The sequence below is a fragment of the Episyrphus balteatus genome, chromosome 2, assembly GCF_945859705.1.
Source record: "Episyrphus balteatus chromosome 2, idEpiBalt1.1, whole genome shotgun sequence".
In the NCBI taxonomy this organism is placed as follows: Eukaryota; Metazoa; Arthropoda; class Insecta; order Diptera; family Syrphidae; genus Episyrphus; species Episyrphus balteatus.
This window is the reverse complement of record NC_079135.1, coordinates 108362674-108386401: the sequence shown is the minus strand read 5'-3', so window position 1 is coordinate 108386401 and position 23728 is coordinate 108362674. Positions and strand designations below refer to the sequence as shown.

The 23728-nt window shown below is 31.1% G+C and overlaps 3 protein-coding genes and 1 non-coding gene across 5 annotated transcripts; 3 read left to right on the top strand and 1 right to left on the bottom strand.

Annotated features, from left to right (window-relative positions):
- The first annotated feature begins 466 nt into the window (after positions 1 to 466).
- LOC129909837 (dolichyl-diphosphooligosaccharide--protein glycosyltransferase subunit STT3A-like) lies at positions 467 to 9457 on the top strand. The gene is made up of 8 exons (XM_055986945.1): positions 467 to 636; positions 763 to 892; positions 977 to 1305; positions 4402 to 4791; positions 4984 to 5271; positions 7936 to 8040; positions 8107 to 8475; positions 8685 to 9457. Exons 2-8 carry the CDS (start codon positions 790 to 792, stop codon positions 9237 to 9239), a joined length of 2139 nt encoding a protein of 712 aa, XP_055842920.1. The 5' UTR covers positions 467 to 636; positions 763 to 789; the 3' UTR covers positions 9240 to 9457.
- LOC129912840 (small nucleolar RNA Me28S-U3344) lies at positions 4830 to 4909 on the top strand. Its single transcript, XR_008771936.1, has one exon. It is a non-coding gene; the product is annotated as a small nucleolar RNA Me28S-U3344 (small nucleolar RNA).
- A 1319-nt stretch (positions 9458 to 10776) lies between the features above and the next one.
- On the top strand, positions 10777 to 11928 carry LOC129909838 (dolichyl-diphosphooligosaccharide--protein glycosyltransferase subunit STT3A-like). Its single transcript, XM_055986946.1, has 2 exons — positions 10777 to 10946; positions 11156 to 11928. The coding sequence occupies exons 1-2, from the start codon at positions 10788 to 10790 to the stop codon at positions 11708 to 11710; spliced, it is 714 nt and encodes a 237-aa protein (XP_055842921.1). The 5' UTR covers positions 10777 to 10787; the 3' UTR covers positions 11711 to 11928.
- A 2289-nt stretch (positions 11929 to 14217) lies between these two features.
- On the bottom strand, positions 14218 to 23217 carry LOC129909930 (cystathionine beta-synthase). 2 transcript variants are annotated; one of them, XM_055987099.1, is made up of 5 exons: positions 23129 to 23217; positions 19363 to 19506; positions 15840 to 15946; positions 14726 to 15764; positions 14218 to 14656 (listed from the first exon to the last, which is right to left on the bottom strand). In XM_055987099.1, exons 2-5 carry the CDS (start codon positions 19476 to 19478, stop codon positions 14356 to 14358), a joined length of 1563 nt encoding a protein of 520 aa, XP_055843074.1. In that variant the 5' UTR covers positions 19479 to 19506; positions 23129 to 23217; the 3' UTR covers positions 14218 to 14355. The 2 variants fall into 2 exon arrangements, with proteins under 2 accessions (XP_055843074.1, XP_055843077.1); XM_055987102.1 differs by lacking the exon at positions 23129 to 23217 and adding an exon at positions 19625 to 19742.
- Positions 23218 to 23728: the final 511 nt, after the last annotated feature.

Sequence of the window (23728 nt, the reverse complement as noted above, 5' to 3'; positions counted from 1 at the left end):
GTTAGCTCCCATACAAATTATCGAAAATATTTTTAGCCGAGCTAAAATGGGTCCCATACAAATTATCGATAACTTGTATGGGAATTTTATCTCGGCTAAAATTTAGCGCGAACAGCGTACCAGGCTTAAATAAAAGAAATAAAAATTACGGTAGCTGACATTGGTCGCCAAATTGTCATGTTTTGACAATTTGGTGACCAATGTCAGTTCGGAAGATATACCTTTTTATGTGTACTGTGGTTCACTACAAAACTTTTTCACTTTTTGAGCAAATAGAGTACCTATGTATTTTGTAAAATTGTTCTATGTTCACACTTTTGTTTTTTTAAATGTCCAACTTCCTGTTCCATACTCTCTCAACACATCCATCCCGCCAAAAAACTTCACTCAAAAAACTCATCGAAAATCTCAACGAAAAAAATCACCCAAAAATCCAACATGGCTTCCCATCGACCGCATCCATTTTTAATTTTCTAATCGAAAAACGAAATGTGATCTGAATGGAACGGTAGCAAAGGGCGTTCGCCTGCGAATTGCCACGAAGTTACCATTAATTTTTTGATAAGAAAATTTCAATTTTTTGCATTAATTTCAATTGCTAAAGAGCCGGTTTAACTGTGATAATATTTGTTAAAAGTAAGTTTATTAATTTTGATATAAATAATGTTGAAAAAGTCCATAATTTTAATAGAATATTAAAATGATTATGCAAGTATTGATATATTTTTTCTAACCGGCTTCTATTCTATTTTGTCTACACAGAAAAAAAAAGATACAAAAAAATCGACGATGGACACGTCATCGTCGGCGGTAAAGTCAAAATTCTTAACGAATCTCGAGAAGCAGGAGCATTTAATCAAATTGGCCATTCTTTTGACTGCTGCTGTTCTCTGTAAGTTCTATTTTTTTTTTCTTCTAAAAAACCACGTGGAAAAGTATCAGGTTTCAATTTCGAGTCTTTGACTTTTGTTTTTAGCATTTGCAACGAGATTATTCTCTGTTCTGCGATTCGAAAGCGTTATTCATGAGTTTGATCCGTATTTTAATTACCGCACCACGCGGTTCCTTGCCGAACAGGGATTCTATAATTTTCACAATTGGTTCGATGATCGAGCGTGGTATCCCCTGGGGCGTATTATTGGCGGTACCATCTATCCCGGACTGATGGTTACCTCAGCTGCTCTTTACAGAATGATGTGGCTCTTGAATATCACTGTGGACATTCGGAATGTTTGCGTGTTTTTGGCACCATTTTTCTCCTCGCTAACGACGATTGTCACTTATCTATTGACAAAGGAAATTCATGTAAGTATAACTACTTTGTCCCCTTCAAGCGTTTTTTAGATGATACTGGACTTTGCAGACAATTTGTCTGCTGAGGTTTTGACAGCCACCAAAGTTGCAAAACTCGTCAGATTTTGAAAAATTAAAATTAATCGCTTTATTTTATAAAAATCTAGGAGCGATATTTTTTATTTATCTTATCAAAAAAGCTTTAACTTAAAAACATTTGGACTTTAATCACCACTGGGTAATTCCATTGTAACGGGTGTGACACAGTTGCTTATATTAGGTCTGTTTGGGTATGGTCAAAAACAGAAATATTGGCTGTGTTCCTTTGGGCTCAGCAAAGTACTTTTTAGTACTTCTGAATCCATTCAAAGACATTTTTTCTATAGAAGAAATGGAGTTGAAGACAACCAGAAGTACTTAGCAGTAGATACTTTAGGCCAAAGGAACTCAGCTATTAGCTGTGTTCCTCAGCTATTATCTGTGTTCTACTGCTAAGTACTTCTGGTTGTATTCAACTCTATTTCTTCTATAGAAAAAATGCCCAAAGGAATACAGCCATTTCTATTTTTGTCAAAAATAATACACAAAACTACACCATTCAAGAGTACCCAAACATTTTCAGCTTTGCAATAAAGCAAAGCCGAGCAAGTTTTTGCCTTGGCAAGAGCGCCGGTTTTCAACATTTACCTTGGTAGGAATGGCCTAAATCCAGCTCCATTAATAAGTACTGTCGTACTCCCACTTCCGAGTTCATTTTCTTGAAAACATCTTTTTCTGTCAAATTATTACGAAAAATACTACTTTTAATGTCACTTTTGATTCTCTTCGACCAAATTCTTCCTGGTCGTTTGAGGTAAACATACTTGTCACATATGTTAATAAAACTGTCACACACACCATTGGCCCTTTCTAATCCTCTACATTTATTTTCTAATGTTTTTGCTTGATTTTTTGTATTTGTATTTTTATTATTTTTAGTTTGCTATAATAACCCGATAATATTTTTTTGTTAACATGTTCGCTGTTGACTTCAATTTTTTTCGTTTCGCTTCAGCAGCGCACTACACTTTAAGAATTGATTTTGTTCACTATTGTTTTCTCAACTCTCGAGTTTATAAAACAAAAGTTGGCCAACTTTCAGTTTAAAAAATATATTATAAAATAACATGAAATTTTATAATGCAAAATCTCAAGTTTTCTTGTCCAACTTCTACTTTTTCGGGAAGTTGAGAAAACTAGAAGTTGATAAACTCTCGAGTTGAAAACTGAAAGTTAAAACATCAACTTTGAGTGAACAAAAGCAAGTTCGGAAGTTGAAGGTAAAAATCCTCAAATTCGAGTGAATAAAATGACCCCTAAAATTTTTTTGTAAGCATACATTTTTTGTATATCTTAAAAAGACCAAGAAAAAACCGAAAGCGAAAAATATGACAACTATAAATTTTTTTTCTGTCTGCTTGAGTCTGATTTCGGTCGTAATAAAAAACACACCTATTTTAGATTTTTGAATGAAAAGCCGTGGATATCGTATTCAATATCAAAGGAGTAATTACGTTGCCAGTAACTATATATTTCAAGGGAATTAATAGAAACAGCGTGGTTTTATAACAATTCAAAAACGTAACGGGTGTGACATATTTTTTTTTTGTAAGGGGTGTGACACTAATAGTAATTTCGATTGGCAGTCCGGAATCATTCTGAAAGCGTTTTATTCGCACAAAACTGACAGTTTTGTATGAATAAAATTTTTTCAGAATGATTCCGGACGCTTCCGGACTGCCAATCGAAAACGCCATAAGAAAAAAATGTATTTTAAAAATATATAAATATTAAAGAAATAATCAATAAATTTAGGTTTTAAATATTTAAGCACTATTTACACAATAAATAATTTTTTTAAGGTCAGAATCTCAGTCATCTCTCAATCAGTATTTTTCAAAATAATTGACTCGAGATTATTGAACAAATTATTTAAATTTTGGATAAAAATGCACGACCACTGTCAATACAGTTTATTCTAGACTTATTAAATAATACCGGCACTGGTAACTTTTAGAATGTCAATTTTTCCCTTTTTCACTAAAAAATTTTTCATTTTTTTTTTCAATTTTTAGATTGAGAATATACAAAAAATTAAACTAATATTAACTTATTAAAATAAAACGCAAAAGTATTTAAGTCACATCATTAAATTTTTTATATTTTCACTTTCATTTTTTGCCTATTGGTGGTCAACTTGAGTGGAATTACCCCACTGTAATAACCGATTTTCATAAAATAAACGTCACTTTGTTTCATCAAAACTTATCGGCGATGTTTTTAATTTTATTTTTTTAATATGTCTTTACAAAAAAGTAATGTCAAAAAAAAAACGCAAAACACAGCAAAAAATCAATAGAATACAATTTTTGGACTTTGCCAGCAATGTAATAATGGACCGATTTTTATAAAATATGACCTCTAGGTTTTGATAAAACAAAACGATTGCTGTTTGAAAATCGATCCATTATTACATTACTGACGAAAGTCCAAATTTTTGTAAGCTAATTTCTTTGGTGTTTTTTGCGTTTTTGTTATAACTTTTTTGTAACCACTTTTCTGTAAAAAAAAACATCGTCCCCAGATTTTGATAAAACGAAGCGATTGCCGTTTATTTAACCGTCTTTCGACAAAAAATAAAAGTGGTCACAAAAAAGTGTCTTTATAAGGGTGGAAATACATTTTTTTGAATTGTGAATACAATATTCGAATTCCTCGGAATATTCTACATCAATTTCATATATGATTCTCTGCAAAAAAGAGAGATCGAAAAAAGTTCTAGCGACATGAAAAAGTATAAACCAAATTCGCAAAATAGAGGTGTGCCTACAGAGGGTTGTTTAAATTATTTTTGTTTGTGTTTTTTGGCCAAATTTTTTTTGCTAAGACAAATCAAAAATAAAAAACTAAAAAACATCGCCCCTAGATTTTTATAAAATAAAGCTATTGTCCTTTAAATCCAAAATCGGACGAGTTTTGCGACTTTGGTATCTATCCAGAACTCAGCACACAAAGTTCAGGATCATTCTTTTTTAAGCATTTCTAAGACTTCTTTTTTAATATATGCAGAGCACTGGAGCTGGTTTGGTAGCTGCAGCAATGATCTCAATAGTTCCTGGCTACATATCTCGCTCCGTGGCTGGTTCCTATGACAATGAAGGCATTGCCATCTTTTGCATGCTCCTCACATACTATCTCTGGATCAAGGCGGTCAAGTCTGGTGCTATTTTCTGGTCGGCAATGACGGCGTTGGCTTACTTCTATATGGTGTCTTCGTGGGGTGGTTATGTGTTCCTCATAAATTTGATTCCTCTGCATGTTTTGGCGTTAATGATTACTGGACGATTCTCTCACCGGATCTATGTTGCCTACAGCACTTTGTATTGCGTTGGAACGATTCTATCGATGCAGATTTCATTTGTTGGATTTCAACCTATTCAGAGTTCGGAGCATATGCTGGTGAGTTCTTATACCTTGAATCCAATCCTCCTATTACCATTTTACATGATGAATTCTTAATAATTCTTGATAGGAAGAGTATGACAACATAATGAGTACTACAAATATCTGATAAATCATTAAACCCATCCTCATTTTCTAAATTTTTCTTTCTTTTACTTAAAAAATGGTCTTTTTGTATTTATTTTACAGGCCCTTGGTGTATTTGGACTTTGTCAGATTCATGCCTTTGTTGATTACATTCGATCACGGATGTCACGAGAACACTTTGAAGTTCTATTTAAGGCTTTGATATCTTCAGTGTTGACAATTGTTCTTGTTGTTGGAACATTACTCACAGTGACTGGAAAGGTATCGCCATGGACTGGGCGTTTCTATTCACTGTTGGATCCATCGTATGCCAAGAATCATATTCCTATTATTGCATCGGTGTCGGAACATCAACCGACTTCATGGTCGTCGTTTTATTTCGATTTGCAGGTAAGAACATTTTTATAATATTTTTTCTTTTGTGTTTTGATTAATGTGAAAGAGTTATTTTGAGTTGGCATATTTTTCATAAAATAATTCATTATAATGGGCAGGTTCAGAAACGTTAGGGACTAAACATTTAGGTAATTTCTCGGTCTCTGATTGGTCAGCTGTCAAAAAAAATCCTTCCAATTTAGGTTATTTTATTGGAAAGCTGACTGGAAAGTTAGGCAAGAAAATTTTCCCTAAAAATTTAGGAAAGTTTTTTTTGTCAACATGACAGCAGATTGTTTTTAATTAAAGAATTAATTTAGCAAAATTAAATTTATTTTGAAAAACAACTAAAAAGTGCATTATCGGTTATAATTAATTTTATTTATTCATTACAGTTAAGTGAAATTTGGTGTCTTACCCATGCGACCGGTAAAATTCTTAAATAAATTTCGAAATTTTACAATAGCATCACATCCAAACTAATTTAGTCAATTAACTCAAATTTCCGTTCAGAAAATGACGTTGCCTAAATATCTAGTCCCTAATATTTCCTGAACGTGCCCAATTTAACATAAAACAAAACAATAAGCTTTCAAAATGTTTTAAAAGCCTAGTGTTGCCCATGGCTACGTTTTGTCTTCGACTCACTTCTTAATTTGTATCAATTATCTGTTTTCTGAAACTTCTAATCTACAATGCTGCTAACCATCGTTAAAATGAAACCGTCCCGTTAGTGATGCTTGCATTGAGTAAACTGAACTGTTATCAATTTTAGGTATGTCCATTAGAGTGTACCGTCATTATATGATGATTTTTGCTTTTATTCCTATTATATCGAAAGATTTATGAAAGGAGTTGCTTCTAAATATGATCTTCCTATGTTTATCAGCTGTTATCAAACATTTCTGGAAGAAAATTGGACTGAAATTCAAAAATTATCATGGGCAAGAAAAAATGAACAACCTTTAAAAATTTGCCTGAGGAACCAAAACGTTGTTCCAAAGAATAACGTTTCTTCAAAAAAGAAATTAGTTTTAACAGAAATTATCATTAACATGAATAAGGCATAACAACATACCAAAGTAATGGTTTTCTCAATTTGTATTGCTAAATGGTACAAATTTTCAGATAGGGCGTTACTGTAGAACAATTTTTTTCTTAGAATAAGAACCACCCCTTAAATTTTTCTTATCTTATTACGGGACACCCTGTATAAAAAATAAAATACTAAGTTAAAAAATAAAAATATCCGGTTAGTTATTCACAGAAGAAGTTCCAACTTCATTAATTTTAATTTAAACAAAAATAATTGTTTTATGTATTTATTAGAGATTATTCAGCCTTAAAACGAAAAAAATCCCTGAAACTTTTTCCTATTTTGGGAAATTCGCTATCATGAATCATCTTCAAAATTTGGAAAAAAAAAATATACGTGCCTATTCTGCTATTCGATTCACGTGAAAGTCTAAAATGAGAAGGGTTTAAATGGGGGTTAAAATTAAACTTTAGCAAATTTTTTTAAACTTCTAAAACAGACGGATGCAACTTTTTTCTTTCGAAAGTTAGAGGTTTTTCAAAGCCAGTTTAACGTGATAAAGAAAAGGAATTGTGAATCGAATAGCAGAATAGGGCTGATAACTAGAATACCAAACGCCTTAACTGCTCGGCCATATTGTAAAGTTTTTACGGGGTGTCCTTTAGAAAAGTATTCTTTTGTTCCTGAAACAGAAAGGTAGGGAAATGCTTCAAAAGTAGCAAAAAAACGATTATTCTGATTTTGTAACAGGAATATCTCGAAACGCGAGCTGATAGAAATTTGTTTACTTCGGATTCGAGTTCAGCACCAAAAAACCTTTACCCCTTGTTGCCTAGTTTTTTGTATTCGTCGCATATTTTTGTTCGGCGATGGCTCTCTTCGAACGGATCAATTCTTTGTCACTAAAAAACCACCGCTTTTGAATCGTAGAAACCGCTCACGACAAGTCGGCTCGGATAGATCATAATTTACTGTCGTAAGCTTCCTAAAAGAAATGATGACTTTTGGTAAACTTTAAAAACTCTAAAAACGATGACTTTAAAAACTTTTATACTTTTTTGCAAATAACACGAAAGTTTTTAAAATAATGGTAATGAACAAATCAAATCCTACGAATTTTCTTGAGGGTGCTCTTTTAAAATAAAATGTAGAAATTGAGTTTTATTAAGACAGTGAACTATTAATTAATATGTAGCGAAATAGCGTAAAAGAGGAATCCATTTTTTCCAACTATTCAGCAATCTTTTAGTGAAAGGATTGTAAAAAAAAAAAAACAAAAACCAATTATTATGAACAGGGAAAGCAAGCTAATTCAAAAAAGGTTTTTTTTTTTTTTTTTTAATTTCATAAGGAGTTTATTTAATCGAAAAGTGTAAAGTTTTGGGATGCACATTTGAAAATTTTGAAATAAACTCATAGATGCTCCATTAACATTAATCATTCATTTCACATTAAACTGATGACAACTTCTAATAACAAGAGTGCGAGTTAATGTCCGTAGATGTTGAGTTGAAAATGCCTTGGCGTGTCCTCTTCATTTATCACAATGATTTTTACACTTTGATCGCTGATACTATTAAACCTCATAAAACTACAAAAACTCTCCAAAAATACTAAAACCACTTCTATCTATTTATTTTCAGATTCTTGTATTCCTGTTCCCAGCCGGATTGTATTTTTGTTTCTCCAAGTTGACCGATTCAAATATATTTATCATTCTCTATGGCGTAACAAGTATTTATTTTGCTGTAAGTTTAATAAATTCTTCAAGTATTTTTCGTATTCTAATTCGTAAGATTTAATCGACATTCTAGGGTGTAATGGTTCGATTGATGTTAGTTTTGGCTCCAGTGATGTGTGTTCTCTCCGGAATTGCCATATCTCATCTCCTAACCAAATACATCAAATGTGTTGACTCAGGAGCCAGTAAACCAGTGGAACACAGCAAACGTCATCACAAAAAACTAGAACAGCAAACAGCTGTTAAGAAGGAAGTTGCAATTGGTTTTGTGGCCATCATTACAATGATGCTGATCACCTATACATTCCATTGCACATGGGTAACATCAGAAGCATACAGTTCACCAAGCATTGTCTTGTCGGCTAGATCTCATGATGGTGGCCGTATTATATTTGATGATTTTAGAGAAGCATATTACTGGCTCCAAATGAATACACCAGAGGTTAGTTTAAGTCTACTTTTGACCGTTTTTTAAGGAATTTTCTATTCAAGTGATGACTACTTTTAAATTCTTGATAGGAAGAGTATAAGTGAACTAGATTCACAATGATTATAACTTAATTCTGACAAAAAATTTTCTTAATTTTGTAATTTAAAGATGTAACTTTGGATTATTTTTAAAAAGGTCTTGTTTTATCTTTAATTTTATAGGATGCTCGTATAATGTCTTGGTGGGATTATGGCTATCAAATAACAGCGATGGCTAATCGAACTATTCTCGTGGACAACAACACGTGGAACAACACTCACATCTCTCGAGTTGGTCAGGCGATGGCTTCATCAGAGGAGAAGGCATATGAAATCATGCGCGAGCTGGATGTAGACTATGTGTTGGTGATATTTGGAGGACTAACAGGCTACTCTTCCGATGATATAAATAAGTTCCTTTGGATGGTCCGTATTGGTGGCAGTACTGATCGAGGTGCACACATCAAAGAGAAAGATTACTATGCAGCAAATGGAGAGTTCCGAGTTGACAAGGAAGGCTCACCCACCTTGCTGAATTGTCTGATGTACAAAATGTGCTACTATCGATTTGGTCAAGTCTATACCGAGGGTGGAAAACCTGCTGGTTATGACCGAGTACGTGCCGCCGAAATTGGCAATAAAGACTTTGAGTTGGATGTCTTGGAAGAGGCGTACACAACAGAACATTGGCTTGTAAGGATCTACAAAGTAAAGGACTTACGAAACCGTGGAGTTTAATTTTATTAACCCATCCTAGTCGTCCGCCCTAACCGAGCCGTCTCTACTCTCAATCACCAGCTCACAACATATACTTCACACCACACACAAAAGCATTATTTTAGTTAACATTTTTTTTTATGTATTTAATCTACAACTCTTATTATAATATAGTATTCATAAAGATTTTTTTTTATAACTGATGAACAAAGAAAAAGTCTCGACATTTTTACAACTTACTATTATATCTCTTACTCTCTATCTTATGCTTTTTTGCTTCTAAACCATTCTCAGAAAACGTTCCAAGAACCCAACTTTAAAAAAGATAATCTTGTGTAATTTTTTTTTTTAACTATTTTTTATTTTATATAATTAAAAAAAAAAATCCTTGAGGTTTTGTTAGGTTTTCTTTTTTTTAAGTAAGAAAATTATACATATTAGCAAACAGGTTTTTTGTAAGGTTTTCTTATGTACTAAAAAAAAATATGCCATTTGGACATAAGAAAAATAATAAAAAAAAGTATTAAAAAAGACATAATTTAAAACTAAAATAATTGGGGTGTTTTCATTTTTGAAGGAAGAAGTTAAGAGATGAACAAGAGGGGATCGATAATGAGACCCTCGGATTGTAAGTACGTATATGCGGTACGTATAGGAAGGTAGTGATTCCCTAGAGGGGAAATTGAAATTTAATTTTGGACCAATATTAACGGTACTTTCCATATGGCAACAAAATGGAAAAGCAGGTCCTAAAGATTTTTATAAAAAAATCAGGTAAGTTTTTTGTACTTTTATAAATATTTTTTAGACCGTTATTAACGGTATTTTCTAAGGGAGCGTTTTTTTATATTTCCGAAACATTCTGTACAAAAACCTTGTTGCCTAAATATTAAAAGAAAAAAAAATTTAAATTTTTTTAACGTACGGCTGGAAATTTTCAGTGTTTCAACGTTTCTCTTTCCGTTGCTTCATTAAAGAATTCATACCTATTGTGAGTTTCACGTGGAATGTTTTCCGCCCGGAATATTTTTGTTCGCCCGGAATTTCAAAAGCTATCATGAGTTTCAACCGAACTCAACGAAATATTCAATGTGGACACGAGAAATATGTACGACATTCGCTTTTACAATAAACTATAAAACTAAACCAAAATTTGTCGTATAAAAGTGAAATATAGCCAATTTGGCCCAAAATTAAATAATGCCAACTGTTAAAATTTTGCTTTATATCTCTTTTCAAAAAAATTGTTCATATACCATTTCAATTTTTTTAAATTCCTTTTTATAAAAAAAAATACATAAAATTGCATAGCTTCATTTAAAATTGTAAGTAGTTTTAAAACAACTTTTTATGTTTTTTTCAAATTTCTTATGAAATTGTTTAACATATCAAATTTTAATAAATTCCTTAAGTAAATACGTGCGGCCCAGTCGGGAATTTTATTTTATTATGTATCTGCCTGTAACCGATTACCCAACACTCAATGTAATATTAAGAGATTTTAGTGGATTTTACCACTGCTTTCTGTTGTCCTGGTTCTCTGAATATTCAATTGTGGCCATCATTACAATGATGCTGATCACCTATACATTCCATTGCACATGGGTAACATCAGAAGCATACAGTTCACCAAGCATTGTCTTGTCGGCTAGATCTCATGATGGTGGCCGTATTATATTTGATGATTTTAGAGAAGCATATTACTGGCTCCAAATGAATACACCAGAGGTTAGTTTAAGTCTACTTTTGACCGTTTTTTAAGGAATTTTCTATTCAAGTGATGACTACTTTTAAATTCTTGATAGGAAGAGTATAAGTGAACTAGATTCACAATGATTATAACTTAATTCTGACAAAAAATTTTCTTAATTTTGTAATTTAAAGATGTAACTTTGGATTATTTTTAAAAAGGTCTTGTTTTATCTTTAATTTTATAGGATGCTCGTATAATGTCTTGGTGGGATTATGGCTATCAAATAACAGCGATGGCTAATCGAACTATTCTCGTGGACAACAACACGTGGAACAACACTCACATCTCTCGAGTTGGTCAGGCGATGGCTTCATCAGAGGAGAAGGCATATGAAATCATGCGCGAGCTGGATGTAGACTATGTGTTGGTGATATTTGGAGGACTAACAGGCTACTCTTCCGATGATATAAATAAGTTCCTTTGGATGGTCCGTATTGGTGGCAGTACTGATCGAGGTGCACACATCAAAGAGAAAGATTACTATGCAGCAAATGGAGAGTTCCGAGTTGACAAGGAAGGCTCACCCACCTTGCTGAATTGTCTGATGTACAAAATGTGCTACTATCGATTTGGTCAAGTCTATACCGAGGGTGGAAAACCTGCTGGTTATGACCGAGTACGTGCCGCCGAAATTGGCAATAAAGACTTTGAGTTGGATGTCTTGGAAGAGGCGTACACAACAGAACATTGGCTTGTAAGGATCTACAAAGTAAAGGACTTACGAAACCGTGGAGTTTAATTTTATTAACCCAGCCTAGTCGTCCGCCCTAACCGAGCCGTCTCTACTCTCAATCACCAGCTCACAACATATACTTCACACCACACACAAAAGCATTATTTTAGTTAACATTTTTTTTTATGTATTTAATCTACAACTCTTATTATAATATAGTATTCATAAAGATTTTTTTTTATAACTGATGAACAAAGAAAAAGTCTCGACATTTTTACAACTTACTATTATATCTCTTACTCTCTATCTTATGCTTTTTTGCTTCTAAACCATTCTCAGAAAACGTTCCAAGAACCCAACTTTAAAAAAGATAATCTTGTGTAATTTTTTTTTTTAACTATTTTTTATTTTATATAATTAAAAAAAAAAATCCTTGAGGTTTTGTTAGGTTTTCTTTTTTTTAAGTAAGAAAATTATACATATTAGCAAACAGGTTTTTTGTAAGGTTTTCTTATGTACTAAAAAAAAATATGCCATTTGGACATAAGAAAAATAATAAAAAAAAGTATTAAAAAAGACATAATTTAAAACTAAAATAATTGGGGTGTTTTCATTTTTGAAGGAAGAAGTTAAGAGATGAACAAGAGGGGATCGATAATGAGACCCTCGGATTGTAAGTACGTATATGCGGTACGTATAGGAAGGTAGTGATTCCCTAGAGGGGAAATTGAAATTTAATTTTGGACCAATATTAACGGTACTTTCCATATGGCAACAAAATGGAAAAGCAGGTCCTAAAGATTTTTATAAAAAAATCAGGTAAGTTTTTTGTACTTTTATAAATATTTTTTAGACCGTTATTAACGGTATTTTCTAAGGGAGCGTTTTTTTATATTTCCGAAACATTCTGTACAAAAACCTTGTTGCCTAAATATTAAAAGAAAAAAAAATTTAAATTTTTTTAACGTACGGCTGGAAATTTTCAGTGTTTCAACGTTTCTCTTTCCGTTGCTTCATTAAAGAATTCATACCTATTGTGAGTTTCACGTGGAATGTTTTCCGCCCGGAATATTTTTGTTCGCCCGGAATTTCAAAAGCTATCATGAGTTTCAACCGAACTCAACGAAATATTCAATGTGGACACGAGAAATATGTACGACATTCGCTTTTACAATAAACTATAAAACTAAACCAAAATTTGTCGTATAAAAGTGAAATATAGCCAATTTGGCCCAAAATTAAATAATGCCAACTGTTAAAATTTTGCTTTATATCTCTTTTCAAAAAAATTGTTCATATACCATTTCAATTTTTTTAAATTCCTTTTTATAAAAAAAAATACATAAAATTGCATAGCTTCATTTAAAATTGTAAGTAGTTTTAAAACAACTTTTTATGTTTTTTTCAAATTTCTTATGAAATTGTTTAACATATCAAATTTTAATAAATTCCTTAAGTAAATACGTGCGGCCCAGTCGGGAATTTTATTTTATTATGTATCTGCCTGTAACCGATTACCCAACACTCAATGTAATATTAAGAGATTTTAGTGGATTTTACCACTGCTTTCTGTTGTCCTGGTTCTCTGAATATTCAATTTTTTTTTCAGGTTTAAGATCTATTTTATTTTAAATTTTGATGAATAAAATGCAACAAGTCCAGAAAAGTTAATAACAGGGAAAAAAGACAAAAAATAATTGCATAATGCACTTGAAATTAAGAGAAAATGAAATAAGTTTGTATACAGTTGGTACTTTTCTACGATTACATACGCAATAATTATTTTTTTCAAAAAAAGCAAAACCGACTTCTATGGATCGAAAATTAGATTTATGGTTTTCTCATGGATTTTTTATTCAGAACTGGAATAAATTGAAATTGAAATGAGACCACACTGCAGGCACCAACTTTCGAATACAAAAAGAATCATCAACATTGGTTCACTCAATTGGTTCAAAATAGTACAGACGAATTGATAACCTCCTCTTTTGGAAGTCGGTTAAAAATCAGTCAAAGTCAACAAAATCGTTAAAGTCATTAATTAAAGATATTTTGTATTTTAGCTTCATCAAACGAAAACCATAACACTGATACCTACAACAACACTCCAACATTCCTTCCCGAAATATCAAGGGGTACGGTAGTGCCCAGCCAAGTTCTCTAGCAACTTTGGCACTACACCCTTACTTACAGGAAACAACTCAGGCCATTTTCGACCCCCCTCTAACTTCCACACCAAAGATGCTAGAAATTTCAAACTCAAACTTTTGCTGGCACAAAAAGTGTTGAGATGTAAAAGTGTACCAAGTTCTAAAGTTTGGGTTCAAATTCGTATCAATAAAATTTTGATTGTTTACTTGGCAATTTTTGAAATAACTTTAAAAATCGGTAATTAAAAGAAAAACTGTCAAGAGAACAATCAAAATTTTATTGATACGAATTTGAACCCAAACTTTAGAACTTGGTACACTTTTACATCTCAATACTTTTTGTGCCAGAATAATTTCAACATAGGAGAACTTGGCTCTTTTTTTAACAGTAATGTTTTTGTTGTGATCAATTTATCATAAATCATGTTCTTTTGAATACGTTGTATTCTACGTAAAAGTGTGTGTTTTATTAAATATATAAATGTACCGTACAAATATATAAATTTTCTTTTTAATTTGTTTAATTTAAAAATGCATTCCAAATAAGTCTTTTGAGTTGTTTTAATTAACATCCATTGATCCATTAGTTCCATTGGTTGTCTTCGTTGGTTCTTGTGAAATATAAGCTAGCACATCCAATTTCGTGACAATACCCTTCAACACATCTTTGCCATCAATTTTATCCACTACAAGAACTGATGTTTCAACTTCTAGTACTCGTGCAACTTTGCCCAAAATTGCATTTGACGTCACAATAATTGGTTTCTTATTCAACGCCTTCAAAGCTGGATCACTATTTTGTCGATTCATGCTGACAATTTGGCTAATTAGGGTTTCTTGATTAACAACACCCAAAATTGACCTAAAAAAATAAAATGAAATTGTTTAAGAAGAAAAATCCTTATATAGAAAGTGGAGGATTTCATTATACCCATTGTCCTTATGCACAACCGGAACTTGTTGAATGTTATTTTTTTTCAATACTGCAATAGCTTCTTGAATGGTAGCCGATGAATCAATGGTCGCAGGACTAACAAGATCCAATACGGATAGTGTACGATCCCACCACCAGTGCTGGTGTTCGTTTACAACTTCCTTGAAGCCCTTTGCTTCCATCCAGTTGTCGGAAACGAATTTTGTCATGTAATTGCGAATACTATCAGGAAGTATAACAACACAACGCTGACCCTCCTTGAGAGTTCGTGCAACTTTGAGTGCCCCAGCTAAAACTGCGCCACTACTTCCACCACAAAGTATACCCTCTTCCTTGTTTAGTCTACGTGCCATTTGGAAACTTTCTTTGTCAACCGATTTAATCCAATGGTCCACCACTGAATGGTCGAGAACAGTTGGAATAAAGTCATATCCAATTCCCTCAACTTCATACGATTGCACATCGGTCTCGTTCAAAGTTTCAGGTCTAGCTAAAATAGATCCATAAGGATCCACACCTACCATTTGACACGAAGGTACGTTTTCTTTAATTTTGCGTCCAATTCCAGCAATAGTTCCACCAGTTCCCGAAGTGCAAACAACCATATCGACTTTGTTATCAAGTTGTGATAGAATTTCAGCACCAGTTCCATCGTAATGTGCTAAGGGATTTCCAGGGTTTCGATATTGATCCAATACAATTGAGTTTTTGATTTCCTTTTGTAAACGTTGAGAGACGCAGATTAGACCTTCAGGTGAGTCGAATGGTGCTTCGGTAGGTGTACGAATAATTTTAGCTCCCAGAACACGCAAAGCATAGACTTTCTCGTTGGACATTTTTTCAGGCATCACAATTATGCAATGGTAACCTTTAACAGCGCAGGCCATTGCCAAACCGATGCCAGTGTTTCCGGAAGTTGGTTCGATCACAGTGTAGCCGGGTTTAAGGAGGCCCTTTTCTTCGGCTTCCTGAACCATTCGATAGCCGATACGATCCTTAACTGAACCACCGGGGTTGAAGAATTCGCATTTGGCATCTACAAATTGAAAAAAAAAGTATTAATTTTTGAGCAATTTACTTGCTAAAAGATTATAGGAAAATTTTAACTTACACATTTCACACTTGATGCCTTCTGCTTGAGGAATGCGATTTAATTTTATCAAAGGCGTACATCCTATGACACTGAGGATATCAGGTGTGATCTTCGTACGGTGGTTACTGCAAATAAAAATAAAGAATAGCAAAACAATAAAAAAAAGAATTATCGTGAAAAAAAGTACGTATACACCCCAGTGAACAAAAAAATAAAAATAAAAAGAACACTATTATAGAGAGTTGGTCAGTATGTGGAATTATGGAAAATTATATTCAATAACAAACTTGGAGTTTCGTTATCGACTACAAACTATTTATAAGGGTTGAATGTGGAGTTTATCTAAAAAGGAGTTAGGTCAAAATACAAATAAATAAAGAACTAGGTACAAGGTACGATTTTGTAGATTAAAAGAAATTTGAAAAATAAAAGGGATAATTTTATGATGAGATGGAAATAGAAAACATTGAACGATTTTAAATCTTCAGTTTGAACTGTAAAAATACTAAGTAAAAAAAATGGATATGAAATTTAAAAAAATATTAATTGCAAAAAAAAATTAATTAAAAAAAAACCTTCAATGCAAACCCAACATTTTCTACATTTAAAATAATTATTGCAAATGAAAATATTTCAGCAATATAAAAAATGCAAAATGCAATGCAATGCGCGCTCAATTGGAGAACTAACTTGATGTGCGTAACTGTAGTAGGGACCGAGCTGGCTAGGGAGAAGCCGAGGTGCATTCTGAATTGTGCCCTTAATTATGAAAGTGGACTAAGTCACTCCTAAAAATGCCATCAAATCTAGCATAAAAATAACACGGTGTAACACTCAAAATATTTATTGGGCGGAGACCTATCACGTTTTGTTGAGCTAGACGCACTGATTAAGAAACGGTATTCAAAAAGTCCCTAACACCCCCAAAAACTGGAGTTAGGGGCAAAAAACGGTTCTTTTTTTTTACCCAAATATAGCTAGGTTTTGAGGAATTTGAAAAATAATTTTATCAGATATATCTTTTTTCAAATTTTTTTTTTATTTTTCAATTCCCTCAAAACCTAGAAGGCATAAAAACATTAGTTTTCACTATTCGATAAGGAATCAATTGAGGGAGTTTTCTGCATGAGTCAATTTTTTATTAAAATTCACAGTCTGGTCAAAAATAGAATTTAATGAGTTTTAAAAAAAAGTTTTCGACTATTTTTAACTTTGAAATCGATTATTTCAAAAACTATTAGTTGAAATACATTGATTTTAAAATTACAAATAAGTGTACAATTCTACCTTTCGGAAATGGATCACTTATAACTGTAAGTGTTGCCGTTGTTTTTTAATATATTTCTTTTTATTTTAATAATTTTTTAATTCCCATAGTAAAAAAATGATTGTATTGAACTAATCTACAAAAAACCGTTATCAAATCCTTGCGCCCAAGTTATGGTACTACGTGCCAAAATAACATTTTTGTTCGGTGCCTAAATGTTTGAATTTCTGTATCTGGGTTGAAATCGTAAATTTTTTTTTCTAAGCCAATTTTGAACTGATTTTCATAAAAAAATACCTCGTTTGATTTGGAAATAATAGGTGGTTTAACCGAGTTACATGTTTTATACATTGTTGAAAAGGTATATTTATTTTCTATCAGATTTTTTTCAATGGGTGAAGGTAAAAAAAAACCGTTTTTTGCCCCTAACTCCAGATTTTGGGGGTGTTGGGACTTTTTAAATACCGTATCGTAATCTGTGCGACTAGATCTACAAAACGTGATAGGTCTCCGCCCGCGTATATTTTGAAATCTCATTTTTGTAACACCGTGTAATTATTATTTAAGGGGTAAAGTTTATTTGAAAGCGAAATTGCAGTAAATAAACTTCTTTATTGCTCCTCTGGTGATTTCATAAAAGTAATAAATCTTTATAAGAAAATTATTATGTAAGTTTTTCTTTAAACAATGCAAAAAGTGACTTAGTCCACTTTCATAATCATGGGCACAATATTATTGTGAGCGCCACCTTAAGTAAGTAAGAAGGTATGTAAGACCAACTCCAGACAGTCAAAAAAATAAATGTAAATATTTTGCATTGAGCATTTTTTCATGGGTATTTCTATTGTAACGGGCTCGAAACAGTTACTTATTTTATTGTTCCTGATTGGTGTACTGTTCAAAAATAACGTAGGTATTTAAAAGCTTCAGCACCTAATGTTTTAGGTGTTTATATATTTTTAAAATTACACTGGGCAACAAGGGTTTTGTTTTTATAAGTTTGATGAATTTTTTCAAAGGTTTTTGGGGTTCTGAACTCGAATTTAAAGCCAAACATTTTCTATCAGCTAGCGTTTTCCAGATATTCTCGTTGGAAAGTCTCAATAATCGATTTTTTTCTACTTTTTAAGAATTTCTTTCTTAGCTTACAGTGGTTTTGTTTAAGGAATAAAACATACTTTTCTAAAGGTTTTGGTTGTGTTAAGTTCGAATTCGATGTAAAACTTTTTGTTTGACAGCTCGCGTTTGTTAGATATTCCCGTTTTAAAATCCCAATAATCGATATTTTGCTACTTTTTAAGCGACACTGGTTTTAAGCTCACGGTTATTTCAGGAACAAAACAAAATACTACAATCCAAAATCATTATTTTCTTATCAGCTCGCGTTTTCAAGATATTCCCGTTATAAAATCTCAATAATCGATTATAATTTTTGAAATCAAAATCTCTTCTCTTATTACTGTTTCGAAATACAATTGAGGTTCAACTCTCGCATATAAATATATGAAGAACAGTTACCTACATATTATTTTTAAATGGTATGGAAGAGTTCAGATTTTTGTGTAAATTCACAAACGCATCACTGCAGAGATGATTTGCGATCATTCCTGTAGCACGTTCATAAACGCAAATAAATAGCATCACTTAAAAGTCAATCGTTCATTATTGCAAATTTGGATAAACTGATGCGCAAATATCAAACAAAAAAGCATCAAGAATTTTCTTGATAACTTGGTGATGCCGACGCGATTTGGAGTAAAAATGAAGGAAAAGGATAATGAAAAGTATTTAATCAAATTCTAAATTGTTTATAAATGAATAAATTTGAAGAAATTTAGGGAATATTTTACCAGCACACAAATTAAACAACTAATAGAAAGCAAATTAATATATGAAGGTGAATTTATTGGAGGCAGAAAATCGAAGTCAGTATTGTGGAGGAATGTTCTGGAGGAGATAAAATGTGAGGCTCCAGATTTTAATTATAACAAAGAGTTTTTATTAGTACATTTCCATCATTAAGCAAAAATTGTTTTTAAACGTAAAACTTTTTGTCGATCAGCATCGCATCGTCATCAGCTGAGCAACGATCAGCATCGCAAAAAAGCAGTGATGCGTAATCACTACCAACAAATTTGACGTTTGTGAATTCACCCTTTAACTCACGATTAACTGATTTTTGAAAAATTGGCTTAAATAAGAATTTGGCATAGCGCGTGGCCGACAATATGAAGGATAGCCAAGCTGTCCCAATATGTGCAAAGTGATACTTACATTCCTCTATGTGTATGAGGAGATTTTTCTGTTGTTCCCAAATGCCAAGTGCATTTTGATGGTAATCCAGGATGAACAAAATCCTTGGGTGTTTCATAAGATTTATTTCCAGGCATTTTAAAAAAAATTGAGTTTTTTTTAAATCTATGAAGAGAAATAAAAAAACAAAAATGATTAATTCATATAAAAACTAAATGCAACAAAATTAAATTAATCGAAATCAAATAAACGCATTTAGAGTGCAAGTCTTCATGTAATTTACTTTTTGCTTTAAATACTAATAAAGGTAAAAAAAACACGTCTAAACAAATAAATCCACAAAAGGGGAATGCTAATAAGGGCAATTGAAAGCTTGCAACCTAAACTAATTCAGCTTGAAATGACACAAAACGTATGCAAAAGGTCTGACAAAGAGATCAAGCTTATCAGCGATTATTTACTGGCCCCAAACAATAAAAAAAACCGCAAATGGCCTCCAAAATTTTACATAAATAGAAAATAAAAGAAATACAAAAAACAAAAAAATTGATCTGTGTGGTTAGATAGGAAAATCCATTAAGCATATTTACGTCAAACTGAGTTTCAGCTTTTTAACAGCTGTTTTAAAAATTTTAGAAGGAGTCTTCATAACTCACGAACTAAGAAAACAGTTTTTATTTTCATTTCATGGTGTCTGTGAATATTTATAAATAATGATGAATATTGGAAAAATTTATTGAAGAAATTAGTATATAAGTTTGTATGCATTTTCCCAAGGTGTGGAAAAGTTCATCAAATGACTGAGATAATGCAATAATGTATAAGTAAGTCAAATGTGCTCATCATTAGTGATAATTGATAAGAAAATATTCTTGATAACGTCAGGTAATGAAAGTGAAGATGATTCAATAGGTTTTTTAATGCTTATTTTTTTATTTGCTTATGATATTATTGCTGATCAGTGCGATCACAGTAGAGAACTTAAGTGTTTGATTTTCAGTTTATACAGTCAGTTCTATAGAAGTTATTTCCAACGTCAAAATTGTTGAAATGAAAACAATTTTGTTGTTATTGAGACTGATTATGAAAAAAATAAAAAATAATAATAATTTTCCACCCCAAACGAAAACATTGCAATTGTCTTGCATTGCAGTAATAAATGAATTTTTAGAGGAAATAATGATTATAATTCTTTGTTTGTACCAATTTATAAATATTTTCAAGAATACATTTGGTTAAGCCACTTAAAAGGAATATTTACAAAAAAAAAAAAAAGAATACACTTAAATCTGTTTTTTTTTTTTAATTTAATTTTAATTTTTTTTTCGAGCTCATTGTAATACAAAAAATTAAAAAAAAACTTACCTTAACATTAAAAAGTAAACTTAATTTAAAAACAAATTAATTAGTTTAAAGATTTCTGGATTAAAAAATATGAGACATGATATTGCTAATGCTTCAATTGTCCCTCAATTTATTATTATTTTTTTAATTTTATATCAAGGCTTGTGACAACTGACTAATTAACATTTTTTATCGTAATTCTTGACTATACTACAAATTAACTAAAATATACATAGTTGCAACTAATTTTCTATCAAATAGATCATACTAGATCAGTTTAACTAAAAAAAAACACAAAACAAATAGGGTGTTTGCTTGGTTACTTTGTTTTTAAATACGATAATTTTAATTTAATGCGATCAGATAATATTTTTTACTACGATCACATTTTTGATTTGCGTCATCTGTCAAAATTTTAAATGCACCTAAAATAAGCATCTACGGTGCAAAATGTATGCACAATTAAGTTTAAATCAAAGTGAACATCCTTTTATTTTTGTTTAATCTTTCACGGATGCACATTCAATTAATGATAAATCTTTTAATTTTTAGCAGATGTAATTTAATAATTTGTTTTTAAAGAAAATTCTTATAAAAATGAAATAAAGTTCACTTTGATTTCAACAGAATTTAAACGGTTTTCTATTAATTCTGCCGCGTTTTGCATATACCGTTGCGGAGCGATCTTTTTTTGTAACTGATATACGATTGTGGAATGGTCTTCCATTCGATATGCAGCGAATTACCTCACCAACCAATTTTAGGAAAAAGATTTTTGTATACCTTTTAAATCAAAATTAGTTCTTATAATTTTCTCTCTTTTTTTTATTTATCAATTTTTCATATGTAGTTTTATTTCTTTCATAATTTTAATTTCTCATTTGTTCATATTGGATTGTACATATTTATATTTTTATTTCTTTTTGACCATATATTAAATTAAGTAAATCTTATTGTATCATGTAAAAATTATTCAAATACAAATATTTATTTTTATTAGAAATTTACTTTTTTAAGCAGATAAAATTTAGGAAAACTATGATCTTGATTTAAAGTGCCATATTTTTCTTTGAGTTTTTAGAAAAAACAAAATGAAAAAAATATTTTTTTTTATTTAAATAATTTTTAACATTGAAAACTTTATAAAATTTAAATATCACGGTTTCTGTACGGAAATATTTGTTGAAATCGACTTAGTTGTTTACGAGAAATTCAGAAATCAAAAACACAGGTGTATAAGAAGTTCTTAAACTCATCAATATTGTTGGAGCCGTTTTTGAAAAAATAATCTTTCCTATAATTGTTATTATGATAGCAGGTAACGTTAGTTTTTGTCAAAAATATTTTTGCATCCTTCAACATCTTAATGGCATAATCTGATTTTTATCTCGATTTCGATATTTGTTTGCAAATTTAAAACTTGCCCTATTGAACGTTGCCACCAGCCCCTTAATTTACATATATTTTTTTTTAATATTAAAAATAAATTATTCAATCAAACGGAAGACAATCTTAAAAACCTACCAAATCGCAAGTGTGCGGAGATATTGCTGATATTATTGATAATAATAAATAAACCAAGGTAACTTTCTTCTTATCACAAATACTCAATCATTTCTAATTCTGACGCAAATTCTTTCTCTCTCAACTGATAACAATTTAATAAGATGAATAGCAAGCAAATAGACAAAAAATAACAACTCATCTATTTAACACTAACTTACTCACTGGTTTTTAACAATTACGTAGGTTTGTTTTGAATTGTTAAATAAATTAAATTCAAGGGAATTTAATTAAAAAAATTATTTATCAAAGTGCGTTGTTCTTTAAAAATAACAATTTTATGTATCAATTAATTGTAATTTTTTTTTTATAAAGAACCATGATATCAATATGAAAACAATACCTCGTGTCAAAAACGAATGAGAATGACAGATAAAGCAAGAGAAAAAGAGAGAAGCAAAAAAATTAAATAACAAATAAATTGAAATAAATTCTATGAAATCAGCCGGTATAACCACGAGTATTTTTTTGTTCAACGTTCAACAACCTACAAATTACTTATTGAGAAGGAGATTTATAAATAAAAATAAAAAAAAAAGAAAAAACTGAAAGATGTCGGAGATGCTGTTGTATAGATACATTTGATTGGTATGTAAAAAGTACACAGAATATCCCCAGCATAACTTTTATGCTACATATAAGTAAACCTGATTACAAACAGGTAAGCATAATAAAGGTAAGTTATTTTAAGGGTAAACCATCTGGATATTTTTAAGAGAAAAGGACTATTTGAAAAGATAGAAGTAGGTACAGGTAAAATTCACAGATACTTTGATATTCTTTTGAATCACCGGTTAAATTAACTTAAATTTGTAAATATATTTTGTATTATTTAACAATTTTTTGTTGTTGTCCTATTTTATGCACTAAAATGACCTACCTACACCAAAAGCACAATGTGGCAACGAGAAGTAAAATTTCACGGCGCACGAGGACGTTAACTAGAAGGTACTCTCACAACTAAGGAGATATTTATAGGAGAACTATAAATGAAGTCGAAATGTGTAGTTTTCTATAGTTGCCATTTGAGTATTAAAGTTGAGTCATAAAATTGAGGTTGTAGGTAGATGAGAATAATTCAAGATTTCTAGTTTTCTAGTAATGCTGCTCGTAATTACTCGTTTATTCTCTTCTTTTCTAGTTTTTCTAACTATGAAATGTTTTTCTATGAAATAAAGAGAGTTTTTAGCGGAGGCAAAGAGGAAATTTAGCAAAGAAAATAAAGCCAATAACAGTTTGGATGAGAAAGTTGTAAACCAATTTGTTGTACACTAATTTCGTTAATTTTGTTTGTTAAGAAATTGTAACTTTTGTTGCCTGGGGCAACTTTTTTTCTTTTTTTTTCACAAAAAAAAAAATAAAAAAAGTTAAGACAATTCCAATATTTTTAAAGTTCACGCACGTAGGAAAAAAGAACTATTTTTTTAGAAATTTTTTTTTTAAATTAAAGTTGCATTTTTCAATATAAAAACTTTAAAAT

Bases quoted from the DNA above. Each gene is read 5' to 3' on its own strand.
- LOC129909838 (XM_055986946.1), top strand. From the start codon at position 10,788: ATGATGCTGATCACCTATACATTCCATTGCACATGGGTAACATCAGAA. The intron at 10,947-11,155 runs GTTAGTTTAAGT...TTAATTTTATAG, and splicing joins TCCAAATGAATACACCAGAG to GATGCTCGTATAATGTCTTG.
- LOC129909837 (XM_055986945.1), top strand. From the start codon at position 790: ATGGACACGTCATCGTCGGCGGTAAAGTCAAAATTCTTAACGAATCTC. The intron at 893-976 runs GTAAGTTCTATT...TTTTGTTTTTAG, and splicing joins TTTGACTGCTGCTGTTCTCT to CATTTGCAACGAGATTATTC. The intron at 8,041-8,106 runs GTAAGTTTAATA...TCGACATTCTAG, and splicing joins TAACAAGTATTTATTTTGCT to GGTGTAATGGTTCGATTGAT.
- LOC129909930 (XM_055987099.1), bottom strand. From the start codon at position 19,478: ATGCCTGGAAATAAATCTTATGAAACACCCAAGGATTTTGTTCATCCT. The intron at 15,765-15,839 runs GTAAGTTAAAAT...TTCAATTTGTAG, and splicing joins AGGCATCAAGTGTGAAATGT to ATGCCAAATGCGAATTCTTC. The intron at 14,657-14,725 runs GTATAATGAAAT...TTATTTTTTTAG, and splicing joins GTTGTGCATAAGGACAATGG to GTCAATTTTGGGTGTTGTTA.